This window comes from Hyla sarda, chromosome 7 (genome assembly GCF_029499605.1).
Source record: "Hyla sarda isolate aHylSar1 chromosome 7, aHylSar1.hap1, whole genome shotgun sequence".
NCBI classification, from domain to species: Eukaryota; Metazoa; Chordata; class Amphibia; order Anura; family Hylidae; genus Hyla; species Hyla sarda.
Window position 1 is genome coordinate 183,261,859 of NC_079195.1, and position 17,334 is coordinate 183,279,192.

The 17,334-nt window shown below is 41.4% G+C and overlaps 2 protein-coding genes across 13 annotated transcripts in view; one reads left to right on the forward strand and one right to left on the reverse strand.

The window, feature by feature from the left end:
* The window catches only part of STX3 (syntaxin 3), a 243,052-nt gene that overhangs the window by 30,422 nt on the left and 195,296 nt on the right, over positions 1-17,334 (forward strand). The window lies entirely within an intron of this gene.
* The window catches only part of LOC130282852 (pendrin-like), a 158,217-nt gene that overhangs the window by 23,506 nt on the left and 117,377 nt on the right, over positions 1-17,334 (reverse strand). For all 6 annotated transcript variants that reach the window (XM_056531706.1, XM_056531707.1, XM_056531708.1 and 3 more), the window contains 5 exons: positions 10,785-10,949; positions 6,496-6,648; positions 6,287-6,369; positions 4,664-4,811; positions 3,255-3,368 (listed from right to left, as the gene is read on the reverse strand). In XM_056531706.1, coding sequence (XP_056387681.1) covers positions 3,255-3,368; positions 4,664-4,811; positions 6,287-6,369; positions 6,496-6,648; positions 10,785-10,949 — 663 coding nt within the window. The remainder of the gene's footprint in view (positions 1-3,254; positions 3,369-4,663; positions 4,812-6,286; positions 6,370-6,495; positions 6,649-10,784; positions 10,950-17,334) is intronic.

A 17,334-nucleotide genomic window follows, 5' to 3' on the forward strand; every position in this document is an offset into this window, starting at 1 on the left:
TGTGTGTTTACAAAGACCCCCGTGCTGCCAGAACAGTGGACCCCCCCCACATTTTACCCCATTTTGGAAACTACACCCCTCACAGAATTTAATAAGGGGTGCAGTGAGCATTTGCACCCCACTGGCGTTTGACAGATCTTTGGAACAGTGGGCTGAGCAAATGAAAAATTACAATTTTAATTTTCACGGACCACTGTTCCAAAAATCTGTCAGGCCCCTGTGGGGCGTAAATGCTCACTGCACCCCTTATTACATTACATGAGGGGTGTAGTTTCCAAAATGGGGTCACATGTGGGTATTTATTTTTTTGCGTTTATGTCAGAACCGCTGTAAAATCAGCCACCCCTGTGCAAATCACCAATTTAGGCCTCAAATGTACATGGTGCACTCTCACTCCTGAGCCTTGTTATGCGCCAGCAGAGCATTTTACGCCCACATATGGGGTCTTTCTGTACTCAGGAGAAATTGCGTTACAAATTTTGGAGGTCTTTTTTTCCTTTTACCTCTTGTGAAAATAAAAAGTAAAGGACAACACCAGCATGTTAGTGTAAACATTTTTTTTTTTACACTAAAATGCTGGTGTAGACCCCAACTTTTCCTTTCATAAGGGGTAAAAGGAGAAAAAGCCCCCCAAAATTTGTAGTGCAATTTCTCCCGAGTACGGAAATACCCCATATGTGGCCCTAAACTGTTTCCTTGAAATACGACAGGGCTCCGAAGTGAGAGAGCGCCATGCACATTTGAGGACTAAATTAGGGATTGCATAGGGGTGGACATAGGTGTATTCTACGCCAGTGATTCCCAAACAGGGTGCCTCCAGCTGTTGCTAAACTCCCAGCATGCCTGGACAGTCAGTGGCTGTCCGGAAATGCTGGGAGTTGTTGTTTTGCAACAGCTGGAGGCTCCGTTTTGGAAACACTGCCGTACAATAAGTTTTTCATTTTTATTGGGGGGTACAGTGTAAGGGGGTGTATATGTTGTGTTTTACCCCTTATTATGTCTTAGTGTAGTATAGTGTAGTGTTTTTAGGGTACATTCACACTTGCGGTGGTTTACAGTGAGCTTACCGCTAGGAGTATGCGCTGTGGCGAAAAATTTGCCACAGATCATACTTGAAGCAGGAAACTTACTGTAAACCTGCCTGTGTGAATGTACCCTGTACATTCACGTGGGGGGGGGGGGGGGGGACGACAAACCTCCAGCTGTTTCAAAACTACAACTCCCAGCATGCGCTGACAGACAGTGCATGCTGGGAGTTGTACTTTTGCAACAGCTGGAGGCACGCTGGTTGGAAAACCTTCAGTTAGGTTCTGTTACCTGACTCAGTATTTACCAACCAGTGTGCCTCCAGCTGTTGCACAACTACAACTCCCAGCATGTATTGATCGCCGAAGGGCATGGCGGGAGATGTAGTTATGCAACAGCTGGAGGTACACAACTACAACTCCCAGCATGCCGAGACAGCTGTTTGCTGTTTGGGCATGCTGGGATTTGCAGTTTTGCCACATCTGGAGGGGTACAATTTAGGGATCTCCAAACTATGGACCTTCAGCTGTTGCAAAACTACAAATCCCAGCATGCACAGACAGCAAACTGTGGGCAGAACGGGGAAACCGAAAGTAAAGCCCCCCGATCTGCTATTGGTGGTCGCGTCTAGACCACCAATAGCAGGGATAGGAGGGGTGGCACCCCTGCCACCTCACTCCTATCCCTTCAGGGGGATCGTAGGTGTCTTGGACAACCGCGATCCCCCTTATATTCCGACTCACCATAGACCCGTATGACCCGGAATAGCCGCAAATCGCAAGTGTGAATTCACTTGCGATTTGCGGCGATCGCCGACATGGGGGGGGGCAGGGTCTGATAACCCCCCCCTGGGCATTTGCGCGGGGTGCCTACCTGTACGCCCTTGGTCCTTAAGGGGTTAAACAGCCATCTGGCGGCAGCTGAAGCAGTCTGTGCTGCCGGATAGCCGTTTATGCGATGGCCCTGACATACAAAATCATTGTATGTTGATGCTGCCTTCAACGTGCGATGGCCTCTGAGAGGCAATCGTATGTTGAAATGATCGTATGTCGGGGCCATCATATGTTGAAATGATCGTATGTCGGGGCCATCGTAGGTCGGGGGATCACTGTAGTTCAATAATTTTCCTATAGCAGTGGCCTCTAAACTGCAGACCTTCAGCTGTTGCAAAACTCCAACTCCCAGCATGCCCGGACAGCCGTTGGCTGTCCGGGCATGCTGGGAATTGGAGTTTTGCAGCAGCTCCAGGTCCACAGTTTGGAGACCACTGGTCTATAGGGTGCAGTATTAAAGTAGTTTTACTCTTGTGCATAGGGGGCACTATTACAAAAGTGATATTCTTATATTTATGGTGCAGTTTATAGTAATTATGTGGGAGATTCATCAAAACTTGTGCAGAGGAAAAGTCGACCAGTTGCACATAGCAGCCAATCAGATCACTTCTTTTATTTTTGAAAAAGTCTTTGAAAAATTAAAGAATCAAGCTGATTGGTTGCTCTGGGTTACTGGTCAACTTTTCCTCAGCACAGGTTTTGATGAATCTCCCCTATGTTCTTATACATAGTACAAACGTTTATAGTAGTTATATTTTTGTGAATTTAAGGGGTACTCCCGTGGAAAACTTTTTTTTTAAATCAACTGGTGCCAGAAAGTTAAACAGATTTGTAAATTACTTCCAGTACTTTTTGGGGGCTGTATACTATAGAGGAAATTCTTATATTTTTGGATTTCTCTTCTGTCACGACCACAGTGCTCTCTGCTGACCTCTGCTGTCCATTTTAGGAACTGTCCAGAGTAGTATATGTTTGCTGTGGGGATTTTCTCCTGCTCTGGACAGTTACTAAAATGGACAGCAGAGGTCAGCAGAGAGCACTGTGGTTGTTACAGACGAGAAATCCCTCTGTCTTTCTGGCACCAGTTGATAAAAAAATAAATAAATAAAAAAAAGTTTTCCACGGGAGTACCCCTTTAAAGGCAGTATTGTAGTAATTATTGGGGAGATTCATCAAAGCCTGTGTAGAAGAAAAGTTGACCAGTTAGCAACCAATCAGATCACTTCTTTCATTTTTGAAAAGGCCTCTGAAATATAAAAGAATCAGGCTGATTGGTTGCTATCGGCAATTGTTCAACTTTTCCTTAGCACAGGTCTTAATGAATCTCCCCCTATGTCCTTGTACACAAGGGGCAGTATTATAGTTGTTATGTTAGACTGAACAGAACTGAACTACCTGAGTCTTTCCACCGGTGCCCTCCTGGATTGCAGTTCGTGAGAGAGCAGTGCTGGAACAGAAGCAGGAAAAGATGCCACCAACCAGATTGCTTATTCCATTGGCGATAAATTCCTGTTAGAACAAAGAATAATGTATTTACCAGACCTGTATGTATTTTATAGTGCAGAACATCCTGCAGCCACATGCATTTGCCCCTCCTTGCTCCCAACTGGACTTTTTTTTAGGATAATGCTCAGTTAAAAACAGCGTGCCCAGGAATGTCTCCGCCAGATTGCAGCCTCCTTGGCCTGCCCGCTTACCAAATTATTCACCAATGAAGCATTTATGGGACAAACTGGGGAGCCAGCTTTGGCAACCTACATGTATGTTAGATCTATAGGCCCAGCCACAACATCTGTGGACAAATGTGCCGCAGGATGACATATGGAACACGTATGTCTCCATGCCCAACCAACCGTATTAATGCTACAGGTGATCCAACATGGTATAAAGCTACCTTTCTTCAGTTTTCCCAGTGAACTTATCGTTTGGTGCTAATAATGTAATTACAGCGGTTCCTCAATTTACAATGGCCTCATGTTACAATGTTTTCAACATACAATGGCCAATTCTAGACCATTGTAACTTGAAACCAGACTCAACATACAGTGCTACGGGCAGTCCAGATCTGCGAAACATGTCAATGGTTGGAAGAACTGACCAATCAGAATGGGCATTCACTGGTAAACACCTGTATTACTGAAGTGCATGCACTGACTGGCTGTCTGGTTACGCCTCCCTACAGTACAGGGAGGTACTGCATGTTCTGTACTACTCTTTACCAGTGCCAGGGTTAGCTGCTCCTTTGGACATCAGGTGAGGGCAGCTCCATTTTACTTTTTTGGGACACACTGTGTACTGTACAGGACCCTGAAGCTCCTGTCCTCTACATAGACAGTGATTTACAGCTCCCAGCAGCTCGTTCTTACTTTTTTATGTAAGGACGTGCTTTATCTGTATTAGTTATCTACTTGTTTTTCTTTATTTCTCACTTTTTTCTATGCTTGGATGACATTTTGGTGGCTTCAGAACCAATTATCAGGTTTCCATAGAGTTATGGTCTCAACATACAATGGTCATTCTGGAACCAATAATATTTTAACTTGAAGGACCACTGTATATCTATCATCATTACAATCACATGTGTAAAATGTCATTGAATCCCCACACTTCCTTCTTGTTTTTTTGTTTTTTTTTACCAATAAGTGTACTACATGTGAATCCAGCCTTACTTTCTTCATTGTTGCTCTGAGCTCATGGACTACACTTTTGTTATTTTCTAACACAAAGATCAGCAGAACTTTGCTCAATTACTCCAATCTACCTTATAAGGACTATATTATTCCTTATCACATATAGAAATTTACCTGGTTCCCATCCACAGGATAGTTGTGTTTGGTTCCATAGACTTTTGCTACAGACACAGCTACAGCATATGCAACGATTCCGATGGAAAATGCAGAGCCAATCATTTCAGAAAACATACTCACATCTGGAGCTTTGGGTGCTATGAATCTAAAACAGATGATAGATACCTTATTTCAAGAGTTCATGATCATTTTGCATGGACTATAATGTATGTAGCTTGTTGTGCTGTCATAGAAGTGAATGGGAGTTATGAAAACAGCATAGCCCACTGTTCCAGCCACCTTCCTGTTCAAGGCAGCAGCCACTAAGCAGGAGGGAGAAGTGTTAAGTGACCCATGTTCTGGAGATAGGTCCTGGTACCACAGGTGGGACTTGCCTCTATCAGACATTCATTGTATAGCCTTTGGATCTAAGATGTGGAAATCAGGTTACATGTGGAAACCAAGGAACCAGATGCCAGATCTGACAGATAGACATCTGTCAGAAGGTTGTTTAAGCATATTTGTGAATATATGAAACTTTTTCCCCCTTTGTCAGCCTGCAGGTTGCTCGTAAATGTTCAGATACCTCCTCAACCTCAAAGAAATTATTTAATGTAACACAGTAAATAAAAGAAAGGGAGGAGAGGAATGAAGATGCAGACCCTTACTTTGTGTTTTAGGGAGGATAGAAAGAGAAGCTAGAGTAGGAGACATCTGATTGGCTCTGAATACACACAGCAGCTTTTACATAACACTCTCCCATGTCCATAAAGTAGGCCCAGGAAGTCGATATTTAGGGTATGTTCACACTGCGGAATTCCACGCAGTGAACATTAGCTTCAGAGTGAATGGGTTTCAAAAGATAATTCTACCGCTGAAATTGTTCCGCACAGAGAATGAACATGTTCATTCTTTGTGCGGAATTCTGTGAGCACTGCACAGAGGTCAATGGTGGCGGCGCAGTGCCGCATGGTCCTACTGCCAAAGTATTTTCGTCAGCAGCCACCTGACAGAATCTCCGCTTGCGGAATTCTGCGAGCGGAGATTCCGCAGTGTGAATATACCCTTAGGATACTCACAAGATTTCTGTCTGCACTATTTGGGTCCAAATACTGTAAATCCCACTGATCACTAAAAAGAAGGGACAGTGGCACTAAAAAGGCCCTGTGCTGTTCTTCCTCTTCTTGGCCCTGCTTAGTTTTGTCTTAATGGCCTACTTTTAATAAAGCCACTGTTTTGAAGCCACTGTTAATAAAGTCCATAGAAAACACCAAGTGAAAAACCATTAAGAGATCAATTAGCAGAAATGCTTCTCTAGTATTGATTCCTGTATATCTAGTGATTGGTGGGGATTATAGTGGTCAGATGATATGTTTTTGGTTTTGTGCCATGCCCCCCGTGGCCCAGTGGTATTTTTGTTTCTGGTTCATCCAGTGCTCTATTTTTTTCTCAGTTTAGTCTAATGTTCGGCCATATATTGGCAAAGGTACATAATCCACAGTGACTAGTTGGGATAGCTTCCAGCATTTCAGATTCCAGCACTCCTTGATCAAATGTTGTACTGTATGATTTTTAGTGATCCAATGGGCATGATGTCTTGGTGGAAATATAGTCAACAAAAAGTGAAATAAAATGACTCACCCACTAGGGATACTTTTGACAATTCCAGCTTTATATTTTTCTTCAAAATTTGCTCCATAGGACACTCCTGTAGCTACTATGGTCTAAAAGCAAACAAATATATATGCATGAGCTCTTTAATTTTTATTGATGTGTTATTTTGTGCTGTGCAAATAACTAAAACATATGACAATTTCTCAACATTGTGTTAAAAGTAACTTCCAACTTACCACAATAATTTCTATTGGAATCGGCACACGGAGCTTATGCTTAAATCGTTCATTGATTTCCTTTACCACCACACATACAAAAAAGGCTAGTAATCCAGCAATCAGGTCACATATGTTGGTCTGAGCAATGTTGCGGAAGATATCAATAATTGTCTGGAACACAAAAAACATGGTAAAAAGAAATAAACATGAAATATATCTAGTCCATTAGTTTCCAATGTATTTAGTGGCGCAGTAATAGAGGACACCACCTCACCAATCTAGTGCAATTGGTTTCATACCCAACAATATGTGCTAGACACCTAATAGGGACATTGTGGGGAATTCATCAAGACCTGTGCTAAGGAAAACTTGACCAGTTGCCAATAGCAACCAATCAGATGGCTTCTTTAACCCTTTAAGGACTGAGCCCTTTTTCACCTTAAGGACTCAGCCATTTTTTGCAATTCTGACCACTGTCACTTTAAACATTAATAACTCTGGAATGCTTTTAGTTATCATTCCGATTCCGAGATAGTTTTTTTGTTACATATTCTAATTTAACATAGTGGTAAAATTTTGTGGTAACTTGCATCCTTTCTTGGTGAAAAATCCCAAAATTTGATGAAAAATTTGAAAATTTTGCATTTTTCTAACTTTGAAGCTCTCTGCTTGTAAGGAAAATGGATATTCAAAATATTTTTTTTTTATTCACATATACAATATGTCTACTTTATGTTTGCATCATAAAATTGATGAGTTTTTACTTTTGGAAGATACCAGAGGGCTTCAAAGTTCAGCAGCAATTTTCCAATTTTTCACAAAATTTTGAAACTCGCTTTTTTTGAGGGACCAGTTCAGGTTTGAAGTGGATTTGAAGGGCCTTCATATAAAAAATACCCCATAAAAGACCCCATTATAAAAACTGCACCCCCCAAAGTATTCAAAATGACATTAAGTCAGTGTTTTAACCCTTTAGGTGTTTCACAGGAATAGCAGCAATGTGAAGGAGAAAATTCACAATCTTCATTTTTTACACTCGCATGTTTTTGTAGACCCAATTTTTGAATTTTTGCAAGGGGTAAAAAGTAGAAAATTTTTACTTGTATTTGAAACCCAATTTCTCTCGAGTAAGCACATACCTCATATGTCTATGTTAATTGTTCGGCGGGCGCAGTAGAGGGCTCAGAAGGGAAGGAGCGACAAATGGTTTTTGGGGGGCATGTCACATTTAGGAAGCCCCTATGGTGCCAGAACAGCAAAAAAAAACACATGGCATACCATTTTGGAAACTAGACCCCTCGGGGAACATAACAAGGGGTAAAGTAAACCTTAATACCCCACAGGTGATTCACAACTTTTGCATACGTAAAAAAAAAAAAAAAAAAAAATTCCCTAAAATGCTTGGTTTCCCAAAAGTTTTACATTTTTAAAAAGGGTAATAGCAGAAAATACCCCCCAAAATTTGAAGCCCAATTTCTCCCGATTCAGAAAACACCCCATATGGGGGTGAAAAGTGCTCTGCTGGCGCACTACAGGTCTCAGAAGAGAAGGAGTCACATTTGGCTTTTTTGAAGGAAATTTTGCTCTGGGGGCATGCCGCATTTAGGAAGCCCCTATGGTGCCAGGACAGCAAAAAAAAAACACATGGCATACCATTTTGGAAACTAGACCCCTTGGGGAACGTAACAAGGGGTAAAGTGAACCTTAATACCCCACAGGGGTTTCACAACTTTTGCATATGTAAAAAAAAAAAAAAATAATGTACCTAAAATGCTTGGTTTCCCAAAAAATTTACATTTTTACAAAGGGTTAAAGCAGAAAATACCGCCCAAAATTTGAAGCCCAATTTCTCCTGATTCAGAAAACGCCCCATATGGGGGTGAAAAGTGCTCTGCTGGCGCACTACAGGTCTCAGAAGAGAAGGAGTCACATTTGGCTTTTTGAAAGCAAATTTTGCTCTGGGGGCATGCCGCATTTAGGAAGCCCCTATGGTGCCAGGACAGCAAAAAAAAAAAACACATGGCAAACTATTTTGGAAACTAGACCCCTCGGGGAACGTAACAAGGGGTTAAGTGAACCTTAATACCCCACAGGTGTTTCACGACTTTTGCATATGTAAAAAAAATATATATTTTTTTACCTAAAATGCCTCTTTTCCCAAAAATTTAACATTTTTAAAAAGGGTAAAAGCAAAAAATACCCCCCAAAATTTTTAACACAATTTCTCCCGAGTACGGCGATACCCCATATGTGACCCTAAACTGTTGCCTTGAAATACGACAGGGCTCCAAAGTGAGAGCGCCATGCGCATTTGAGGCCTAAATTAGGGACTTGCATAGGGGTGGATATAGGGGTATTCTACGCCAGTGATTCCCAAACAGGGATTTGACAGGACGTACTCAAACGTCCTGAGTCCTTAAGGACTCGGAAAAGGGGCCGTTTGAGTACGTCCTGCGTCCTTAAGGGGTTAAAAAAAAATTTAGAGACCTTTTCAAAAAAATGAAAGAAGCGATCTGATTGGTTGCTGTGGGCAACTAGTCATCTTTTCCTTTGCACACATTTTGATGAATCTCCCCCATTATTCGTCTATCGCTGAGAAGTCCTCCACAACGTTCTAGAATGGGATTTATGACCATTTGGCTTCAAATACATATCCTCACTGGTGATGCTTTAGAGTAATAGGACACCTGCTGACATTTAGGCTAGGTTCAGACTACGGAATTTCCGTCTGCAATTCCGCTTTGAAATTGCAGGCGGAAATTTCGCTTGCTAAAATGTATAGTGTAGTGAATGGGTTTCCGTTCACAAATTCACAATTCGGAATTTGTAAAGCGGAATTTGTGAACGGAAAATCCGCTTGGAAATTTCCACCTGAAGAATGGGGTTGCTCTTTCTTCAGGCGGAAAAACTCACGGAACACATTGCAGTCTATTGGAGACTGCAGTGTCCGTGCGGTCCTAGCGCCGACTGATTCAGTCAGCGCTGGCCACACTTGGAATCTCTGGGCGGTAATGTTCTGCCCGGAGATTCCGTAGTTTGAACCTAGCCTTACTCTATCTGATTACCTGATCACTAAAGGATTCTGGTAGAGGGACACTGTGTGAGCCGGCCATTTTGGAACCTAACTTGTGAATGGGTTGGTAAATGGATGGTACAATTTTTTAGGTTGAAAACATATTTTACAGTATACGGTATAAATTAGTGGGTAAACATAAAGACAAATGTTAGACTGTTGGAAATATCGCATTTCAGAGAATAGGTTTAAGCAAACAGCAATAGGAACTTCTTATTGTAGCTGTGGGAAGTCAAAGGACCATGGCAGAACAAAGAATGTGTTGAGGCTGGTAGAATAAGATGACAGAAGCCATAGAAGGGTACAGGGGGTGGTAGTACAGGAAGAAGTATATAATTTGGGTATAAGCAGGAGATCTCCTTAAATCATCCACATAGAGAGTCTCCTAGGACTGTATCCACCTTTTCCAGCCCACTGGAGCACCTGAAAGCTGAACAAATTTATGCAGGCTAAAGTCAGCAACTGCCGAACCGAGAAGTTTGTGACGAATCGAATCACTGCAACTTCGCTCATCTCTAGCCAGGATGGTTAGTTTACATGCAACAGAACTTTATTACATTCAGATAATAAAAAATATTTATAAATGCTGTTACACAGTTCGTAAAGTTGAAAAACTACAAATTCAACCTATAACCCTATTGCGTTGATCCAGAATAAGGCAAAAATCAGGGGGGAAAATTCCTTCAAGAATCCAAATATGGCAATAATAATAAATCCCTGGATCAGTGTTCTGTCCCTAGAAATCTATATTCCATCTCTTTTATGTTGTGATTTATACTTCTTCTTCTTCTATACTTCATCTAGTTTTTCATTGAATCCTTAAAGGGGTACTCTACCCCTAGACATCTTATCTCCTATCCAAAGGATAAGATGTCTGATCGTGGGGGTCCCGCCGCTGGGGACCCCCGCGATCTCGCCTGCGGCACCCCAGCTGTCATCACTGCACAGAGCAAACTCGCTCTGTGCGTAATGATGGGCGATACAGGGACGTCATGGCCCTGCCCTCGTCGCCATGCTCCCTGCCATAGACTTGTATTGAGGGGGCAGAACATGAAGTCATGAGGGGGCGGAGCCATGACGTAATGATGCTCCGGCCCCTGTAGAGTTTGCTCTGTGGAGTGATTACAGCTGATGACAGATGATAGGGGATAAGATGTCTAGGGGCGGAGTACCCCTTTAACCAAACGATGGCATGAGTTTAATAAGTTCTTAGTTACTTTTGTTTGGTACTTACATATATTATTGACAATACTCCATTGTAATTTTTTGTTGGGACATTAAGTAGTTGCTTTATTTGTGAAACTAAAACCTGAAAAGCTGCAGCAGTTGTGAATCCTCCGACCAGTGGTTCCCCGAGATATCTTACAATAAAACCAATCTGTAGAATTCCAAGGACCAACTGCAAGAGTAAGGTAGATAGCATTACCTCATAAGAAAAAAAGAATTAGGAGACAGTGTGAAAATTGTCCATAACTTCTAAACTCTAGTCCTCGTGTACCCCCAACAGTGCATTAGGGATTGTTAGAAAGTTCTCTAAATGAGACATCTAAAAATAATGATCTTTTGGGATGACTTTAGGACTGAAATGAAAAAAACTTTAGTCAGAATGGATACCTCTTTATGAAAATGGTTCATTATGGCTTAAAGGGGTTCTCCAGTTACACTTGAACACATGATGGGGTTGTGTTGCAGCCGTGTTGCATTGTGGTTGACCATATGCTGTAAGTACGTTGGATATACTGTTGTTATCCTGCGTTTTTAATAATACTTTCCAGCTTTTGCTATTTAGCAAATAATGTGTAAATGCTAAAACAGGCAAGTATTTACTGCATATGGTCAACCACACCACAACTGCAATGTAACCGCATTCTGTGTTTTTAACCATATTGATGACCTATCCTTATATTTAATTGGTGGGCAGCTGACACCCAGCACCCCGGCCCATCAGCTGTTTGGACGAGCCACTGCAGCCTGATCTACACTGTGAACAGAGCTGAAGGCAGATGGCTCCATTTACTGTGTAATGGCTGTGCAGTATTACTGCAGCTCCGCTTTTTGAAGTGAATAAGGGCTGAGCTGCAGTAACCACGCACAGCTACTACACAATGAATGAACCCATCTGCTTACAGAACCATTAATGGTGTAGATTGGGCTGTTATCAGAGGTGTCTGGCAGTGGCTTTCTCCCCTCTCCCCATGCAGAATACATGCACACTTGGCTGAACAAACATCTGTATAGAGGAAATTGGGGGAGATAGCTGTCAGCCAAGGCAGTGTTTTACTGATGGCTATCTGAATTGTATAGATAGTTTCACATCACAAAACTAGATAACAAGAAAAGGATAAACTATTGCACATTATTCAAAAATTATGAGATATAATTATAGCAGGGAGACTGATGCTCTTCTCAGACCTGTGTTGTAAATTTAGCACTTCCAAAAATGATTTCTTTAAGTATCTGCAATTAAATCTTTTGAACACCCTTAAAGGGAATCTAACAGTGAATAGCTCTTTATATGAGAATTTTTTTCTGAAAGGGGATAATATGGAAAAAAGAATATCTCGGGCGTATATTCATATGGTTTCCATCAGAAAATTGGATACTTTCCCATTTCAAAAAGCTTGGGAAAGGGATTTAGGCCGTAGTTTCTCAGCAGAAGAATGGTATTTTGTTTACAGGCTGCCATCTGAAATCTCCCGATGCTCCAACCATTTGGATATCTCCAGGAAGATAATGTATAGATGGCATTGGGTACCATACCTGATTTCACCGGATTTTTCAAAGTTCTGTTGGAGATGTAAGGTAGAAGTCGGCTTTTTTTTTTTTTTTCATATCTGGTGGGAGTGTCGAGAGATTCAAAAATATTGGAAACAGATATTTATTTTACTTGGCATTATTGTGGGACGTTATATAGACGGGAGACCTGAGGTGGTATTATTATCCCTAACAACCAATACTTTACCCAATTTTGAGTTTACAGTAATAACACACATCTTGTTTGTGGCCAGGTTACAGATAGCAAAGAGATGGAAATCGTATATAATGCCTACCATCCTTGAGTTAATAACCATCGTACATAGGAATTATAAGATGGAAGGTTTAGTTGCACAAAAATTGTTAACTACTAGCTCATATGAACAAAGATACAGGCTTTGGGAAGAGTTTATGAGGAATGAATAAATGGAGTGGACAGAGATAGATATAGATTAATTATGTAATATCCTTTGGTGTATGTATTGCTGGATGAGATTGGAGTAAATGGTTCTGCGTGTACCTACCTTTTCCTTTTTTTCTCCCTCTTTCTCTTCTTTCTTTTTCTTTTTTTGTTAGGTAGTGTTTATGTATTTGTTGTAGGTATATATGTTATATGTTGTGTTTATGTATTTGTTGTATGTATATATGTTATGTTTATGAAAATAATAAAAGAGAATAAAAAAAAAAAAAAAAAAAAAACTATTGCACATAAACTTGCATGGAATTTTTTTAAATGATAGTCAGGGCTAGGCATGATGCTGGATATAGGACAATGCCTAAGATGCAACCTTGATTTTATGACAAGACAAGACGCTCCTATTATACTTTTTAACTTCTTTTACTGAACTCAGCAGCAAATATATATAATGTAAATCTTTCCGAAAAAAACTTAAAAAACGTAAAGCAACCAAACATGCTGCCATATAGTAACGTAACATCCAATAACAGGAGAGCATATGTTATATAGTTAATTGCCGCCTTGCTATCTTCCTTCTTCTTTGCTGCTCAACAGTGTAAACAGATAAGTGATATTTTCTGCTCATTGTTTTTCATTTTTTCTTTTCTTTATTTTTCCCATATCAAATAAAGTATATTTGTTGCTCTTATTGGTATTCCCCTTTTCTTTCCTGATCCTCATTTCCCCTGTTTATCCTTGATTATACTCCATATATTATTTTCAATTTTTCCTCTCTTTCCTATTACAGTGGTCCCTCAACATACGATGGTAATTCGTTCCAAACGACCCATCGTTTGTCGAATCCATCATATGTTGAGGGATACGTGCAATGTAAAGTATAGAAAGTTATACTCACCTGTCCCCGCCGCTCCAGACCGCGTCCTCACCGCTCCCGATGCTGTCCCAGGGGCTCCCGATGCTGTCCCGCTGCTCCGGCGTCTTCTTCGGGATCCTCCGGCTTCTTCCGCATCTTCCCCAGGGTCCGGGCCTCGCTTTCTGGTGAGGTTATTACATTGCAGCGCCGGCACGGCATGCGTAGGGACGTAATAACGACACCGGAAAGCGAGGCCCGGACCCTGGAGGAGATGCAAAAGACGCTGGAGGATCCCGAAGTGGGGATAGGTAAGTGAACCTGTCTGGGATGCTTAAACTGCTATCTGACAGCAGCTTAAGCATTTTGCGCTGTCGGATAGCAGTTAATGCGATGGCCCCGACATATAAAAGCATCGTATGTCGCTGCTGACATCGACATGCGATGGCCTCTGAGAGGCCATCGTATGTCGATTTGATCATATGTCGGGGAAATCGCATGTCGGGGGGTTACTGTATACATATCTCTTTTATCATACATTTTGCCTTACTGTGTCCATTTTATCCATAATTTTCTGCATTTATTTTACCATATTCTTGTTCTTATACATTTCATACATTATTATACTTACCTTGCCCTTCCCGATCCTTCCAATCACCTCAGGTGTTGTTTTTCTTCAGCTTCGCCGTTGTCTTCATCCTTCTGCCGGCATCTGTTCTTCCTGCGTCACAGGCACCATCTTGCTTCTCTATGAGCACTGGTCCATTATGCTCGCAAGACTTGCCGACAGTGAGGTGATCTCTTGTCAGGCGTTTGGCGGGCTTCTCTGTCAGTCTTGTCAGAGCACAGAGAAAGCCAGGCATACCCCTTATCACTCCTTCCTATTCAAGTGAATAATCCTCACAAAATAATTATTTATTCTTTCTCCTCTTTATATTTATTTATATTGGGCTGCCACCTTGTGGATGTTTCTATTTACAATATTGAATATATATATATAACCAAGACCAAATACAATCTATGGTTAATGAAACAGTCACTAGATCTGTCCACACAGCGGTCCAATCTCCTGTTTCAGTTCTCCAGGACAGTATTGCCAAATCTGTCTCTTTAGCCCTTAATCGTTCTGCCCCTCAAGATATGTAGGTATTACATCCCTCCACTCTATCAGTCCAATATTGGTCCCATGTTAATTCTGTTTCAAACCTTGCCAATGGTCTTAAAGGGCCAGGCAAGGCTAAGTCAAAAACACGTCATACCTCTGACGGCCCATACTTCTCAAAAAATGTGAAATACTCTAAAGGAGTTTGCCAAGAAACCTCTGTATATCAAAAATCCCAACTACCGGTGTACATCTGCTAAGTGGACAAAACCAGACTCCTACAGAGAATCCTCTTCTGATGAATCCATTGATTCAGAATTAGCAGACGTAGAGGAATTTGAATATCTGTCTGAGGAAAGTGGAGAAATCCCCGACGACCCTGAGACTCAGGAAAATGTTATTATGGGGGACTCCATTTGGATTAAGAAAAGCCTAGACAAGGCTTACCGTAATAAATTAAAAGCAGAATGCACTCGCCCTACTCTACCCCATAGTTCCGCTATTACTCCAGAATTGGATCAAATCCTGACAAAATTCCTCCTTAAGACAGGAAAAAAAATCCCAAGAAAGGGGTTGATAGAAGTTTTAAAGCTTGTCAAGACAAGTTAATGGACCTCCTTGGTCCTATTACCAAAATTTTAGATCTAGCTAAGGAATCTGCCAACACTGGTAAACCAGGTGATACTGATACCCTTAAAAGGTTGGGCTCAATGAGCCGTTAGTTTTTTTGGAAATGCCAACTCTGCTATCTGTACCGAACGTAACCGTTTAATTCTGATGAAAGTCGATCCCCAACTCACTAATTTGGCTTCCAACGAACCTGAACAACCCACTGAGGGTTTACTTTTTGTGGATGACTTCATTAGGGAAATGAGCAAATACATTGGCCTTTTTTCTTCATTGAATAAGGCTCAGACATCCTTAAAGAAAGTTTTTTCCCAAAAGAGTTTTTGGGAAGGCCAGGAGAGGTAGGAGATGCTTTCCCGGCCAAACCCTTCAATACGGACAACAATTTAGAGGCTCCTTCCAACTATACCAACGAAATTATTCCGGACCTTCTTTCCGTATCGTGGCAGACCGTGGCGTGCACGAGAACAACAAGGATTTCCCCTGTTCAGACCACCAACAGGTAAGTTATCTTCCATCTTCTTCCCCAGAGATTGCATTAGGCGGAAGAATTTTTCCCAAAATTGGGATATGATTACCTCCGACTCATGGATCCTAAATACTGTTTTCGGTTAACCAAATAGAATTTGTTTTTCCTCCCTTTCAAATTCCTTCTTTCATCTCATATAGTTTTCTGTCAGACAGAAATCTGGTAGATTTGGAGGTGAAAGACCTTATTTCCAAAAGGGCCATTACTCCCTTACCTCTCCATTTACCTGGATTCCTAAGTAATCTTTTCCTGGTCAAAAAGAAAGATGGAGGTCACAGACTAGTAATCAACTTGAGACTCCTCAACAACTTTGTAGTATACCGCCACTTCAAAATGGAAGGCATCCATCTACTAAGAGACATATTAATAAAACATGATTGGCTAATCAAAATAGATTTAAAGGATGCCTATTTAACTGTTCCTATTCATACTCATTCCCAAAACTTTCTCCATCTGGAACAATCAGAAATGGCAATTTACTTGCGTCCCATTCTGCCTTTCTTCTGCTCCTTGGTGCTTCATAAAACTCTTGAAGCCAGTTGTTGCATCCCTTCGAAGTCACGGGGTACGTCTTATAATCTACCTCGACAAAATTCTTCTCATGGCTCATTCAAAAGATCTACTTCACATGGATTGGACTTTGTCTCTTCTGACTTGTCTAGGTTTCCTTATCAACCTCAAAAAATCCACTCTCACTCCATCGCAAGAACTGGAGTTTCTGGGGTTTATGATGAATACTCCTCTGAGTCTTCCCCCCAGGAGATTGAAGACGATTCGAAAAGAAATTTGTCAAATTCTGATTGAAGGTATCCTTTTAGCCCGGGGGTGTGCAGACCCAATTCTTGAGGATAGATAAGTGAACCACGCCTATAGTAGATACAGATGGATGATCTAAGATAGGAGCGACTAAGTTCCTGAATTAGAGGATGTAAATATATGATTATTCAACAATGAAATAATTCAAGGATTAGAGAGATGGAGGGATATGTGCCCACTATGATAAATATACCCATCCCTCTTTCCCTGCCTTTTGAGGGACCCACCTCCTTAACAGGGTGGCCTCAACCACGGTGACGTTCCCTGCTCTCACTAATGAGGGGAAAAACAAAAAAATGAGACAATAGATAGAAGGGGATAGGGCTGCACAACCCAAGGCTCCAAAAACAAAGTGTGTGTAATAACCACAATAGTGCAAAAACAATCAAAAAATACCCCAACTCCAACGCGTTTCACCTGTCGAATTTAAACAGGGTCATCAGGGAGAACAGTGGCACCAAACATAAATATTAGTGATAGTGATAGCACCAATTTTTAAAAACAGGGCACTTATGATAACCAAGTATTCCCTCGGAACTCAGCAAACCAGACCCAGATAGTGGCTAAATCCTCCAAGTTTGCCCTCCTAGTGTGGGATGTACACTAGGTGCATGAGGTATGCCACATATATTAAATTATGCCCTATGCAAAGTAGAGGCTATTAATAGCCATGATGTTTACTCATTAC